The sequence below is a fragment of the Mus musculus genome, chromosome 2 (assembly GCF_000001635.26).
Source record: "Mus musculus strain C57BL/6J chromosome 2, GRCm38.p6 C57BL/6J".
Lineage (NCBI taxonomy): Eukaryota > Metazoa > Chordata > Mammalia > Rodentia > Muridae > Mus > Mus musculus.
Genome location: NC_000068.7, coordinates 15,644,084 through 15,656,933, shown reverse-complemented (window position 1 = coordinate 15,656,933; position 12,850 = coordinate 15,644,084). Strand labels below are relative to the sequence as shown.

Genomic DNA, 12,850 nt, shown 5'->3' with positions numbered 1-12,850 from the left:
ATACTAGAATTTAGAAAGTTTAAAATTTAGAAGTTAGAAGTTCAGAATTTAGGAAAGAAGTTACAAAGAATAAAATGGCAAAGTTCAGAAATTTATTTATGTGAAAGAGGCTCAGCATAGGAGCAGAACATGAACAAACCAAGTTAAAACAGATTGGACAGAATATAATTAACTATTGGACTAAAATTCTTCCAATTCTTCTACCCAGGTGATGGAGAGATTCCTGAAAGGCTGTTAAATTAATTTCCTTACAGAATCAACAGAAAGCCTAATCCTTTCCCAGCAGGAGAACAAAAGTCCTAGCAACTAAGGGTGATTATTCCCTAGGAAACTCAAAGCAATTTGTTCCCTGTTATGGTCTCTAGTTCACATGAAAGCACCATACTGCATCCAAATTTTATGGTTAAAAAGAAATACATGGGTCTCATAATCCAGGACATTGCTTCTTTCTCATGTTTAGACTAGACTGGATTGCCCTAAATAAATAAATTCAGAGCGTAACCATGTGGAGCCAATGATCAAACCAAGACCAAAGTGACCCTTAAAGAATGCAGCACTCCAGACTTAAGTATTCCAACCTTGGAGGATTTCTAAAATACTCACTTAAAAAAATTCAGATTTAAGATTTAGATAGAATATCTGTGGGCAAAATATCACTTTTATTTGTTGTTAATACATGAGCTTGTACATAGCAAGAATCTTAATATATAATTTCAGGATTTAAAAGATATACTTAGAGAAACCTGATAACAACTAATAATGGCATTTTTCTTGTGTACATGAATAGGTAAATAAGACCAAAGCTGTATCTTTTTGTATAATTAATGGTAATACATCAACAAATTGTTGACATTTACTCAAAGTATGACTGCATGCTTATTTCTTTCTTTATTACTGGCTATAAACACTTTATAATTTTATGTCCTATTGCTGTAATAAGTTGTTTATAGCACATAAGAATGCATATTTTATGTATTATATACATATATGTGTGTATGTTTATGTATAACTGCACAAAATAGAAAGTAACCCACATATGAAAGTTACTGTAATTCCATAATTCCTATCCAAAGTCTATTGGGCCAGATGGGTTCAGGATCTGAATAGTTTGGACTTAAAATTGTTTATATAACCTAAGTATCATTTATTATTGGTTGCATTACAGAAGAGGAGCACAGGACAGTAAAAACATATTCATAGTTAAACTATCCAAATATCTTCCACTGATTCACATCTGGTTAAACTCAATTTTCAAAAGGACACTGCATTCCAAGTTTAATATCAGAAATTTCTAGACTGCCGGAACAGGTGAGGGAGGCATCTTGTGTTCCGGGTCCCTCAGAGACCAGTCTGTCCAGGTCAGCTCGCTGACTGTGGAGGGTCAGAAAGCAGACTGCAGAAACAACACAGCTTATGGGACTGTGAGAAGCGATACAGCTTCTGGGACAGACCCACGTTTCAGGCTCCAGACATCCAGACACCTTCCTTGCCAGAGGAGAAGTGGCCACCTGGAAGGGCTGTGACTGCCAGAGCAGGTGAGGGAGCCATCTTGTGTTCCAGGTCCCTCAGAGACCAGTCTGTGCAGGTGAGCACACAGATTGCAGAGGCAACACGTCTTCTGGGACAGCCCTGTTTCAGGCATTCATCTTTAGCCAGGAGGCAGGTTGGAATGCCAGACCACTGTGCACCATGCCTGCAGAGAGTACTCTGACCACCAAGACTCAGGAGAGAGCTGGACTCCCAGGACTGCTGACAGAGGCTAACAGAATCATGGAAGGAACAAGCTCCAGCCAGAGACAACTATAATAACTAATGCCAGAAATTACCAAATGACAAAAGGCAAATGTAAGAATCTTACTAACAGAAACCAAGACTGCTCACCATAATCAGAACCCAGCGCTCCCACCTCAGCCAGTCCTGAATACCCCAACACACCCGAAAAGCAAGATTCGGATTTAAAATCATATCTCATGATGCTGATAGAGGACTTTAAGAAGGGCATTAATAACTCACTTAAAGAAACACAGGAGAACAGAGCTAAACAGGTAGAAGTCCTTAAAGAGGAAACACAAAAATCACTTGAAGAATTACAGGAAAACAAAACCAAACAGGTGATGGGATTGAACAAAACCATCTACCACCTAAACAGTAAAGTAAAAAAAAAAAAAAAAAAAAAAAAAAAAAAAAAAAAAAAAAAAAGAAAGAAAGAAAAGACAAAGTGGACAATTCTGGAGATAGAAACCCTAGGAAAGAAATCAGAAACCATAGATGCAAGCAAGCATCAGCAACAAAATACAAGAGATGGAAGAGAGAATCTCAGGTACAGAAGATTCCATAGATAACATGGGCACAACAATCAAATAAAATGCAAAATGCAAAATAATCCTAACTCAAAACATCCAGGAAATCCAGGATACAATGAGAAGACCAAACCTACAGATAATAGGAGTAGATGAGAATGAAGATTTTCAACTTAAAGGTCCAGCAAATATCATTAGACCAGAAAAGAAATTCCTCCTGACACATAATGATCAGAACAACAAATGCACTAAATAAAGATATAATATTAAAAGCAGAAAGGGAAAAAGGGTCAAGTAACATTTAAAGGCTGACCAAGAATTACACCAGACAGCCAGAAAATCCTGGACAGATGTTATACAGACCCTAAGAGAACACAAATGCCAACCCAGGCTACTATACCCACAAAACTCTCAATTACCATAGATGAAGAAACTAAAGTATTCCATAATAAAAACAAATTCATACAATATCTTTCCGAGAATCCAGCCCTTCAAAGAATAATAAAGGTAAAACACCAACACAAGGATGAAAATTACAACCTAAAAAAAGCAAGAAAGTAATCCTTCAACAAACCTAAAAGAAGACAGCCACAAGAACAGAATTTCAATTTTAACAACAAAAATAACAGGAAGCAACAATTACTTTTCTTTAATTTCTCTTAACATCAATGGGCATAATGCCTCAATAAAAAGAAATAGGCTAATAGACTAGCTACACAAACAGGACCCAAAATATTGCTGCTTACAGGAAACCCACCTCAGGGAAAAAGACAGACACTACCTCAGAGTGAAAGGCTGGAAAACAATTTTCCAAGCAAATGGTCTGAAGAAACAAGCTGGAGTAGCCATTCTAATATTGAGTAAAATCGACTTCCAACCCAAAGATATCAAAAAAGACAAGCTAGGGAACTTCATATGCATCAAAGGTAAAATCTTCCAAGATGAACTCTAAATTCTGAATATCTATGCTCCAAATGCAAGGGCACCCACATTCATTAAAGAAACTTTAGTAAACCCCAAAGCACACATTGTACCTCATACAATAATAGTGGGAGACTTCAACACCCCCACTCTAACCAATGGACAGATCTTGGAAACAGAAACTAAACAGAGACATATGGACACTAACAGAAGTTATTAAACAAATGGATTTAGTAGATATCTACAGAACATCTTATCCTAAAACAAAAGGATATACCTACTTCTCAGCACCACATGGTACCTCCTCCAAAATTGACCATATAATCAGTCACAAAACAGGCCTTAACAGTTATAAAAATATTGAAATTATCACATGCATCCTATCTATCACCATAGACTAAGGCTATCTTCAATAACAGTAGAAATAATAGCCAACATTCACGTGGAAGCTGAACAACACTCTATCAAATGATACCTTGGTCAAGGATGAAATAAAGAAAAAATTAAAGACTTTTTAGAGTTTAATGAAAATGGAGCCACAACATACCCAAACTTAAGGGACACAATGAAGGCAGTCCTAAGAGGAAAACTCATAGCACTGAGTGCCTCCAAAAAGAAACTAGAGAGAGCACACACTAGCAGCCTGACAGCACACCTAGAAGTTCTAGAACTAAAGGAAGTAAATTCACCCAAGAGGAGTAGATGGCAGTAAATAATCAAACTCAGGGCTAAAATCAACCAAGTGGAAACAAAATAAACTATTCAAAGAGTCACCCAAACCAGGAGCTGGTTCTTTGAAAAAACCAACAAGGTAGACCAACCCTTAGCCAGAATAACTAGAGGGCACAGGGACAGTATTCTAATTAACAAAATCAGAAATGAAAAAGGAGACTTAACAACAGAACGTGAGGAAATCCAAAACATCATCAGATCCTACTACAAAAGGCTACATTCAACAAAACTGGAAAACCTGGATGAAATGGACAACTTCTTAGACAGATACCAGGTACCAAGTTAATCAGGATCAGACAACTTCTTAGACAGATACCAGGTATCAAGTTAATCAGGATCTGATTAATGATCTAAACATTTCCATTTCCCCTAAAGAAATAGAGGCCGTCATCAATAGTCTCACAACCAAAAAAAAAAAAAAAAAAAAAAAAAAAAAAAAAAAAAAAGCCCAGTACCAAATGGGTTTAGTGCAGAGTTCTATCAGACCTTCAAAGAACACCTAATTTCAACTCTCCTCAAACTATTCCACAAAATATTAACAGAAGGTACTCTAACCAATTCATTCTATGAAGTCACAATTACTTTGATACATAAACCACAGAAAGATCCAACAAAGAAAGAGAACTTCATACCAATTTCCCTTAGGAATATCGATGCAAAAGTACTCAAAAAAATCCTCACAAACTGAATCCAAGAATACATGAAAATGTTCATCTATCATGACCAAATAGGCTTCATCCCAGGGATGCATGGATGTTTCAAAATATGGAAATCCATCAACGTAATCCACTATATAAACCAACTCAAACACAAAACCACATGATCATCTAGTTAGATGCTGAGAAAGCATTTAACAAAATCCAACACCCCTCGTGATAAAAGTCATGGAAAGATCAGGAATTCAAGGCCCATACCTAAACCTAATGAAAGCAATCTACAGCAAACCTGTAGCCAACATCAAACTAAATGGAGAGAAACTCGAAGCAATCCCACTAAAATCAGGGAATAGACAAGGCTGCCCAATTTCTGCCTCCCTATTCAACATTGTACTTTAAGTCCTAGCCAGAGCAATTTGACAACAAAAGGAGATCAAGGGGATTCAAATTGGAAAAGAAGAAGTCAAAATATCACTATTTACAGATGACATGATAATATGTATAAGTGATCCCAAAAATTCCACCAGAGGACTCCTAAACCTGATAAACAGTTTCAGTGCAGTACCTAGATATAAAATTGACTCAAACAAGTCAATGGCCTTTCTCTACCCAAAGGATAAATGGGCTGAGAAAGAACTTAGGGAAACAACACCCTTCACAATAGTCACAAATAATATAAAATACCTTGGTGTGACTCTAATTAAGGAAGTGAGAGATCTGTATGATAAGAAATTCAAGTCTCTGAGGAAAGAAATTGAAGAAGATCTCAGAAGATGGAAAGATCTCCCATGCTCATGGATTGGCAGGATTAATATAGTAAAAATATCTATTCTGCTGAAAGCAATCTACAAATTCAATGCAATCCCCATCAAAATTCCAACTCGATTTTTCACTGAATAGGAAGGGCAATTTGCAAATTCATCTGAAATAATAAAAAACCTAGGATAGGAAAAAAATTTCTCAACAATAAAACAAACTCTGGTGGAATCACCATGCCTGACCTCAAGCTGTACTACAGAGCAATTGTGATTAAAAAGTGCATGGTACTGGTACAGTTAAAGACAAGCAGATCACTGGAATAGAATTGAAGACCCAGAAATGAACCCACACACCTATGGTCACTTGATCTTTGACACAGAGCTAAAACCATTCAGTGGAAAAAAAGACAGCATTTTCAACAAATGCTTCTGGAACAACTGGCATGTATCATGTAGAAGAATGAGAATTGATCCATTCTTATCTTCTTGTACAAAGGTTAAGTCTAAGTGGATCAAAGAACTCCACATAAAACCAGAGACACTGAAATTTATAGAGGAGAAAGTGGGGAAAAGACTCAAAGATATGGGCACAGGCGAAAAATTCCTAAAAATAACACCAATGGCTTGTGCTGTAAGATCAAGAATTGACAAATGGGACCACATAAAATTGCAAAGCTTCTATAAGGCAAAAGACACTGTCAATAAGACAAAAAGGCCACCAACAGATTGGGGAAAGATTTTTACCAATCCTAAGTCTGATATGGGACTAATATCCAATATATACAAAGAGCTCAAGAAGCTGGACTCCAGAAATTCAAATAACCCCATTAAAAATGTGGTACAGAGCTAAAGAAAGAATTCTCAACTAAGAAATACTGAATGGCTGAGAAGCACCTGAAAAAAATGTTCAACATCCTTAATCATCAGGGAAATGGAAATCAAAACAATCCTGAGATTCCACCTCACACCAGTCAGAATGGCTAAGATCAAAATTCAGGTAACAGCAGATACTGGCAAGGATGTGGAGAAAGAGGAACACTCCTCCATTGCTGGTGGGATTGCAAGTTTGTACAACCACTCTGGAAGTCAGTCTTGCGGTTCTTCAGTAAATTGGACATAGTACTACTAGAAGATTCAGCAATAACTCTCTTGGGCATATACCCAAAGATGTTCCATCTGGTAATAAGGACACATGGTTCACTATGTTCATAGCAGCCTTACTTATAATAGCCAGAAGCTGGAAAGAACCCAGAAGTCCCTCAACTGAGGAATAGATACAGAAAATGTGGTACATTTACATAATGGAGTACTACTCAGCTATTAAAAACAATGAATTTATGAAATTCTTGGGCAAATGGATGTATCTGGAGGATATCATCCTTAGTGAGGTAACCCAATCACCAAAGAAGTCACTTGATATGCACTGATAAGTGGATATTAGCCCAGAAACTAGAATACCCAAGATACAATTTGCAAAACACAAGAAAATCAAGAAGAAGGAAGACCAATGTGTGAATACTTCATTTCTTCTTATAATAGGGAACAAAATACCCATGGAAGGAGTTACAGAGACAAAGTTTGGAGCTAAGACAAAAGGATGGACCATCCAGAGACTACCCCTCCTGGGGATCCATCCCAAAATCAGCCACCAAACCCAGACACTACTGCATATGCCAGCAAGATTTTGCTGAAAGGACCCTGATATAGCTGTCTGTTGTGAGGCTATGCCAGTGCCTGGCAAATACAGGAGTGGATGCTCAAAGTCATCTATTGGATGGAACACAGGGTCCACAAAGGAGGATCTAGAGAAAGTACCCAAGGAGCTGAAGGGGTCTGCAACCCTATAGGTGAAACAACAATATGAACTAACCAATACCCCCAGAGCTCGTTTCTCTAGGTGCATATGTAGCAGAAAATCTCCTAGAACTTCAAGTCACATAAAAGAATAGTAGCCATTTCCTCTGTGCATTGTATGTCTTAAACAGCTAGACCTATCAACAGGTATTCTCTTTCCTTCACAAGGTCAGTAGATAAACAGACACTGATGGTTGTTTTGATGAGTTTCAGTCTAAATAAAATGAATCAATTGAAGCATTTAAATGGAGGCTATAAGCATTAGAGACAAAGAGTAAATTGACCTAATCTTTTTGACTTGTTTTATGCTATACACTAATACTGAGATGAATGCATGGAGGTCTTTGTGTCAAATACTTCTCCCAACTGAAGTCATCTGCAGTTTAACCCATTAAATGTTGGCATCGATTCAGGAGACTTTTCTGGCTATAAAAGTCTCTAATTATTGAATCCAGAGTTTTGACCAAAAGAATTTTCTCTTTCAAAATATGAAGGAATCCTTATATCTATTTTATATACACAATTTCCAAGCAATACCAAAGTAATGGTCACCACCGCAACAAAAACAGCTTACTCAGTGCTAGATTTCTTTACATTTATCTATATATTGTTTGTTTGTTTGTTTACTCATTTATTTTTGCATCCCAGTTACTCTGGATCTCCCCCTCTCAGATTCCCTCCCTCTTATAAGTCTTCTATAAATTGAATAGTCACAGAAGTTGATACTTTTCCATTCTCCTCCTATGTTTACTGGGAGGAAATGCCCTGTAATAACATTGCTGCCATCAGCTGCTACTCTTTCTGGTGAAGTAGCTGAATGCACCAGGCAAGCTCAACTTTTCCATTTCACCTTGTTCATTCTAGCTTCCTTTTGCAGATGAAGTTGCTGGTTTTCAGAGATATATGGTTAGTGTTAATCTTTAAGTTGACAGATCAAGAATATCCTCTGAAAATGCTTGTGGGGATTATCTTAAGTTGATTAGTCTTGGAAAACATATCTTCTAAGTGGACAAAGGCATTAACTGCCTGGTCAGGGATTCTGAATAGGATAAAATGGAGAAGCAACCCAAGCAGTAGCTTGCATTCATCTCTACTTTAGGATTGCAGAAGCAATGTGAGCAGCTCCTCAGATTCTTGCCACTGTGGCTTCCCTGCCATTTCAGTGGAATCTGGAGCACTGAATCAAAATCATTTATTTCTCCTCTAGTTGCTTTTGCCAAAGCATTTTATCATAGTATCAGGGAATGAAGCTAAGATATATGCATTCTAATATTGTTTATTGTCCAGGACAAAGCCCTTCTCCTACAATGAGAACACAGCCTTTCTCCAGCAGTTACTTATCTATCTGGCTACTATTTAGTCCAACTGAAAGTCCTAATTTAAACACACAGATAGACATTTTAATATCATGGGTATCAAAATGCTTTGGTTTCTGTTTGACTTCTACATTTTATCTCAACTGATTCTGAAGAAGACATTACATTAATGTATGTTATTTATCAACTGCAGTTCCAGCAGTCAATTTCCCATACCATGGCAATAGGTAAAGCAGAAGCTTAGAAGGCTTAAGAATGTCCCTATAATCCTATATTTGGCCCAGGATCCAAGACTCCAGAACACACCTACACAAACAGCATCTTTACTACCATCTCTTTAATATTCAGCCTCTCCCAAAGTACATCTTTATCATTGTTATAGTTCTTTCAGGTTAAGAAACAGAAAGATGCAAGATAATACTTTCAGTCAGTGAGATCAAGGAGTGAACACCCATAGCCCCTGACTCCAGGGTAGTGTATTTTCAGCCCTCCACCATTTGATCTACAATTGCATCATCCAAAAAGAAGTCATGGTCCAGGAATGTGGAACTGCTGAATCCACTTAGTGGCTGAGATACAGTCACTTGTTTATATTATTGTCACTTGCTTATATTATTGATTAAGACAACTATATTGAAGGTCAACAAATGTTCTTGTTTATTGGAGAAGAGCAGTAGGAGGAAAACATGGACACAATCTACATCATTTTTCTTCACCTCAGATATGCCGAGCTCACTTAGGAAAAAGCCCTTTTTCTTCATGTTTGACATTGTCATATATATATATCCAATGAACTGTGATTGCCTTACCCCATTTTAGCCCTCCTCCTTTACTTAGGAAGTCCATCTTATTACCTAGGTACCCCATTTAGAGAAAATAAAATCACTTCCCCTCAACAACTTAATCATTAGCTCCCTGAGAAAATTATGAGCCATCACAAGTATTCCTTCTATCTGCCTTGTGTAGGTATCCATAGCAGCTATGTGCTCAGAGTGGCATTGGCTGTGTCATATCTAAATGAGACTCTTACCTGCCTTACATCTCTAAAATCCTTTCCAAATTTCTCTTCTCTCAGCCATCTAATATAAGTATTATTTCTGATAGTTGCTACACTTCTACACATAATTCTGAAATATTCAAAGTAAGTATCTAGTTGCCTGGCAAGTAACTAATACATTAATATGTATGGGTTATTAGTATAGTAACCATCCAATGAATATGTTACTTTGCTGTCTGAAATGATTAGTAGGAAGCCCCTACCTTCTGACGCAGAGCATTAACTCCTCATGAGCTTACCTGGAAAGGAAGAGTAGACTCTTCAGCTTTTGCGTGGAGATCAACTTTTGCTTGGCTCCACTGAGAGTCAGAGAATTGGGTCACTTCACTCTGCTTTAGCAAACTGCCATCTACTGATGTTCTTGTGAAAACAGAGAGACTGGAATGCTCTGATAAATGATACCAAAACCGCACCTATAGAGATAAGTGTGGAGATATATATTATACATACATATACATACATATATAGACAAATAGACAATATATAGATATAGATAAATATCAGATATAGATATATCGTATATTTTGTTTATAATTTGAAACAGCAGGTCATCAATGAGTGATATATGTTGTAGCCTGTCTGCACTCACACTCAATCTTTTTTTTAATATTTTTATTAGATATTTTCCTCATTTACATTTCCAATGCTATCCCAAAAGTCCCCCATACCCTCCCCCCCACTCCCCTACCCACCCACCCTCAATTCCCTCAATCTCAAGGCTCAGAGAACCCTGGAAGATGAAGAGGTGTAAGAGTCGAAGACAATGGATTAAACCAAGGAAATATGGCTCTTTAAATGAACGTGGCAAAGTATGTATGAATTCACAGAGATTGGGGGGCCTGTACAGGTCTTGTCTATGGCTGAAAGAAATGGACACATGTCCCCTTTGCTAACCCAGAAGCTATCTCTAATTGTAAAAGAAAATTTAGTTTTTTTCTACAGGAGTCTGACTGAAGAAACAAACTATCCTTAAAGGTAGACCACATACCCAGCAGTTCATGGCCAACAGAAAACAAACTGAATGCCGTTTTCAGAGACTTCTTGTCTCATAATCTTGTGTCAGGGTTTTCCTTTCATTTTTGTCTTATGTTTTATTTTTATTTTGTTGCATTTTATATATAGATTTCGCTCTCTTTTTACCCTACAGGTTCTCTGTGTGTACATATGGCTTCCCTGTTTAGGGTTTTCATGGAATTCCAGAGTGTATGGATGAGTGGCTCTCTGAGCTCATATCGGTTTCTGGTGCCTTTTCTTGGGCCCTTTCCCTTCTGTTTGCTTGTTTTATCCTATTCCAATGTATTAGCATTTATTTTGTCATACTATGTGTATATTATTATATCACATTACATTATATTATATATATTATATTATATTATATTATATTCCCTTAGAAACTGGTTTGTTTTTAAATAAGAGACGAAAAAGAGATGTATCTGGATGGGAGAGGAGAGTGTGAGAGGAAGTAGGGGGAGTACAGGGAGGAGAAAGTATATATGTATATGTGTGTATATGTGTGTGTGTATATATATATGTATATATGATGAGAAAAACTTTATTTTCAATAGCAGAAAAAAGAAAATAATAGGCCAGCAAGATATCTCAGAGGATAAAGGCTATTGCTGTCAATACCCATGTGCAATAACCATGACCAAGTTAATGTAAGTTATGTATGACTTTCATATACCCTCACTCACAATTCAGCTAAGTACATACAGTAATTTCTTTTACAAATAAAAATAAAATATCCCAGAATATTTCAATAATAAATATGAGTTTGTTTTCTCTGATCATAAAATGTATAATATACAAAATACTAATTACTTTCATTGGACCTTTCATATTTCTCTCTTTAGAAAAAGATCTGGGCATCTGTGTGAGTTGGTATTTTTAACTTTTGTCAATATACTTCCAATAAATCAGATAATAATATACCACAACAAAATAAGTTTGAGAATATGTCTTTGCCAATATAGTCATGGGTCTTCCACCTCTATTCCTAGAGGAGTTTCCAAGGTTCCTATTTTCTTGCTTCTTGTAATTCCGGATTGTGCAAAAATTATGATTTAAAGGTATAACATGGGGAATAATATGTATGCCATATTATACTCAACTCTGAAACTAGTAAAAAATGTTTGTCTGAAAATTAGTATTTTCAATACAGCAAAATTACAACAAATAAGTCCATTAATGTTTCTATTATGATATTATTGATGAGCTTGAATGTTCAGAGGCTACTACTCAGTAATAATTTAAGGCACATGATATATTCTTTAGGAGGGTAGAAAATTCTAATCATTTTACTCCTTAGTCATCATTATTGATAATAGTGTCTAAGGGGTTCATGGTTTAACTGTATACTGAAGAGTAAGAGGAGTTCTCTGTTTGCTCCTATCATCAGAAGCTCTTACATAAGCTGCAGCGCTCATTTGTTCTACCAGAACTTCTGAGGTGCATTCTCGGGTCTCGGCACTGTGTGAGGAAAAGATTAATCCTTTCAGTTAGGGGATGATTCATTCTGGATATTTTTTTCAAAACTTCCACAAAATGAGGTTCAGATGCACAGTGACATTCATCCTACCCATTAGCACATAGAGAACACTAAGGCTGTAGAAACATCGTAAAGAAAAATGAAACATTCTTGGAGCTCTTGACTCTAGCTGCATATGTATCAAAAGATGGCCTAGTCGGCCATCACTGGAAAGAGAGGCCCATTGGACACACAAATTTTATATGCCCCAGAACAGGGGAACGCCAGGGCCAAAAAGGGGGAGTGGGAGGGTAGGGGAGTGGGGGTGGGTGGGTATGGGGGACTTTTGGTATAGCATTGGAAATGTAAATGAGCTAAATACCTAATAAAAAATGGAAAGAAAAAAAATGAAACATTCAAAGCGGGAGGTTTTTAGCTAGTAAGAAAAAGATACATTTTCAATGTTCTTTTTAAATTCTTCAGTTCAAAATACTAACCATTCTGTGTCCTAATTTGTCATTATTTTCTTGTGTAGATGTAATTGGCACTACCTGATCAAAACATCCTTTCTGACTGTCCATTTCATCTTAGATTTTGTTGCCATGATTGCTCAAGTTCAGACCTTGACAGGTAAATTAGAAATATAAAGTCAAAGGGAAGTGTTTAATTAAATACCATGCAAAGTAAGGACTCATTTCTCTATGGCAATTAAATTTTAGATCCCTGCTGTAAGTCTCATGGCGTTCCCAGCTTGTGAATATGCAAAGGAGAATTTCCAACCTCCTTGTG

General features: G+C 36.7%; 1 protein-coding gene across 1 annotated transcript in view; it reads right to left on the bottom strand.

The window, feature by feature from the left end:
* The window catches only part of Malrd1 (MAM and LDL receptor class A domain containing 1), a 729,079-nt gene that overhangs the window by 598,624 nt on the left and 117,605 nt on the right, over window positions 1-12,850 (bottom strand). The window contains exon 12 of the mRNA NM_001310455.1: window positions 9,834-10,007. Within this exon, the coding sequence (NP_001297384.1) occupies window positions 9,834-10,007 (174 nt within the window). The remainder of the gene's footprint in view (window positions 1-9,833; window positions 10,008-12,850) is intronic.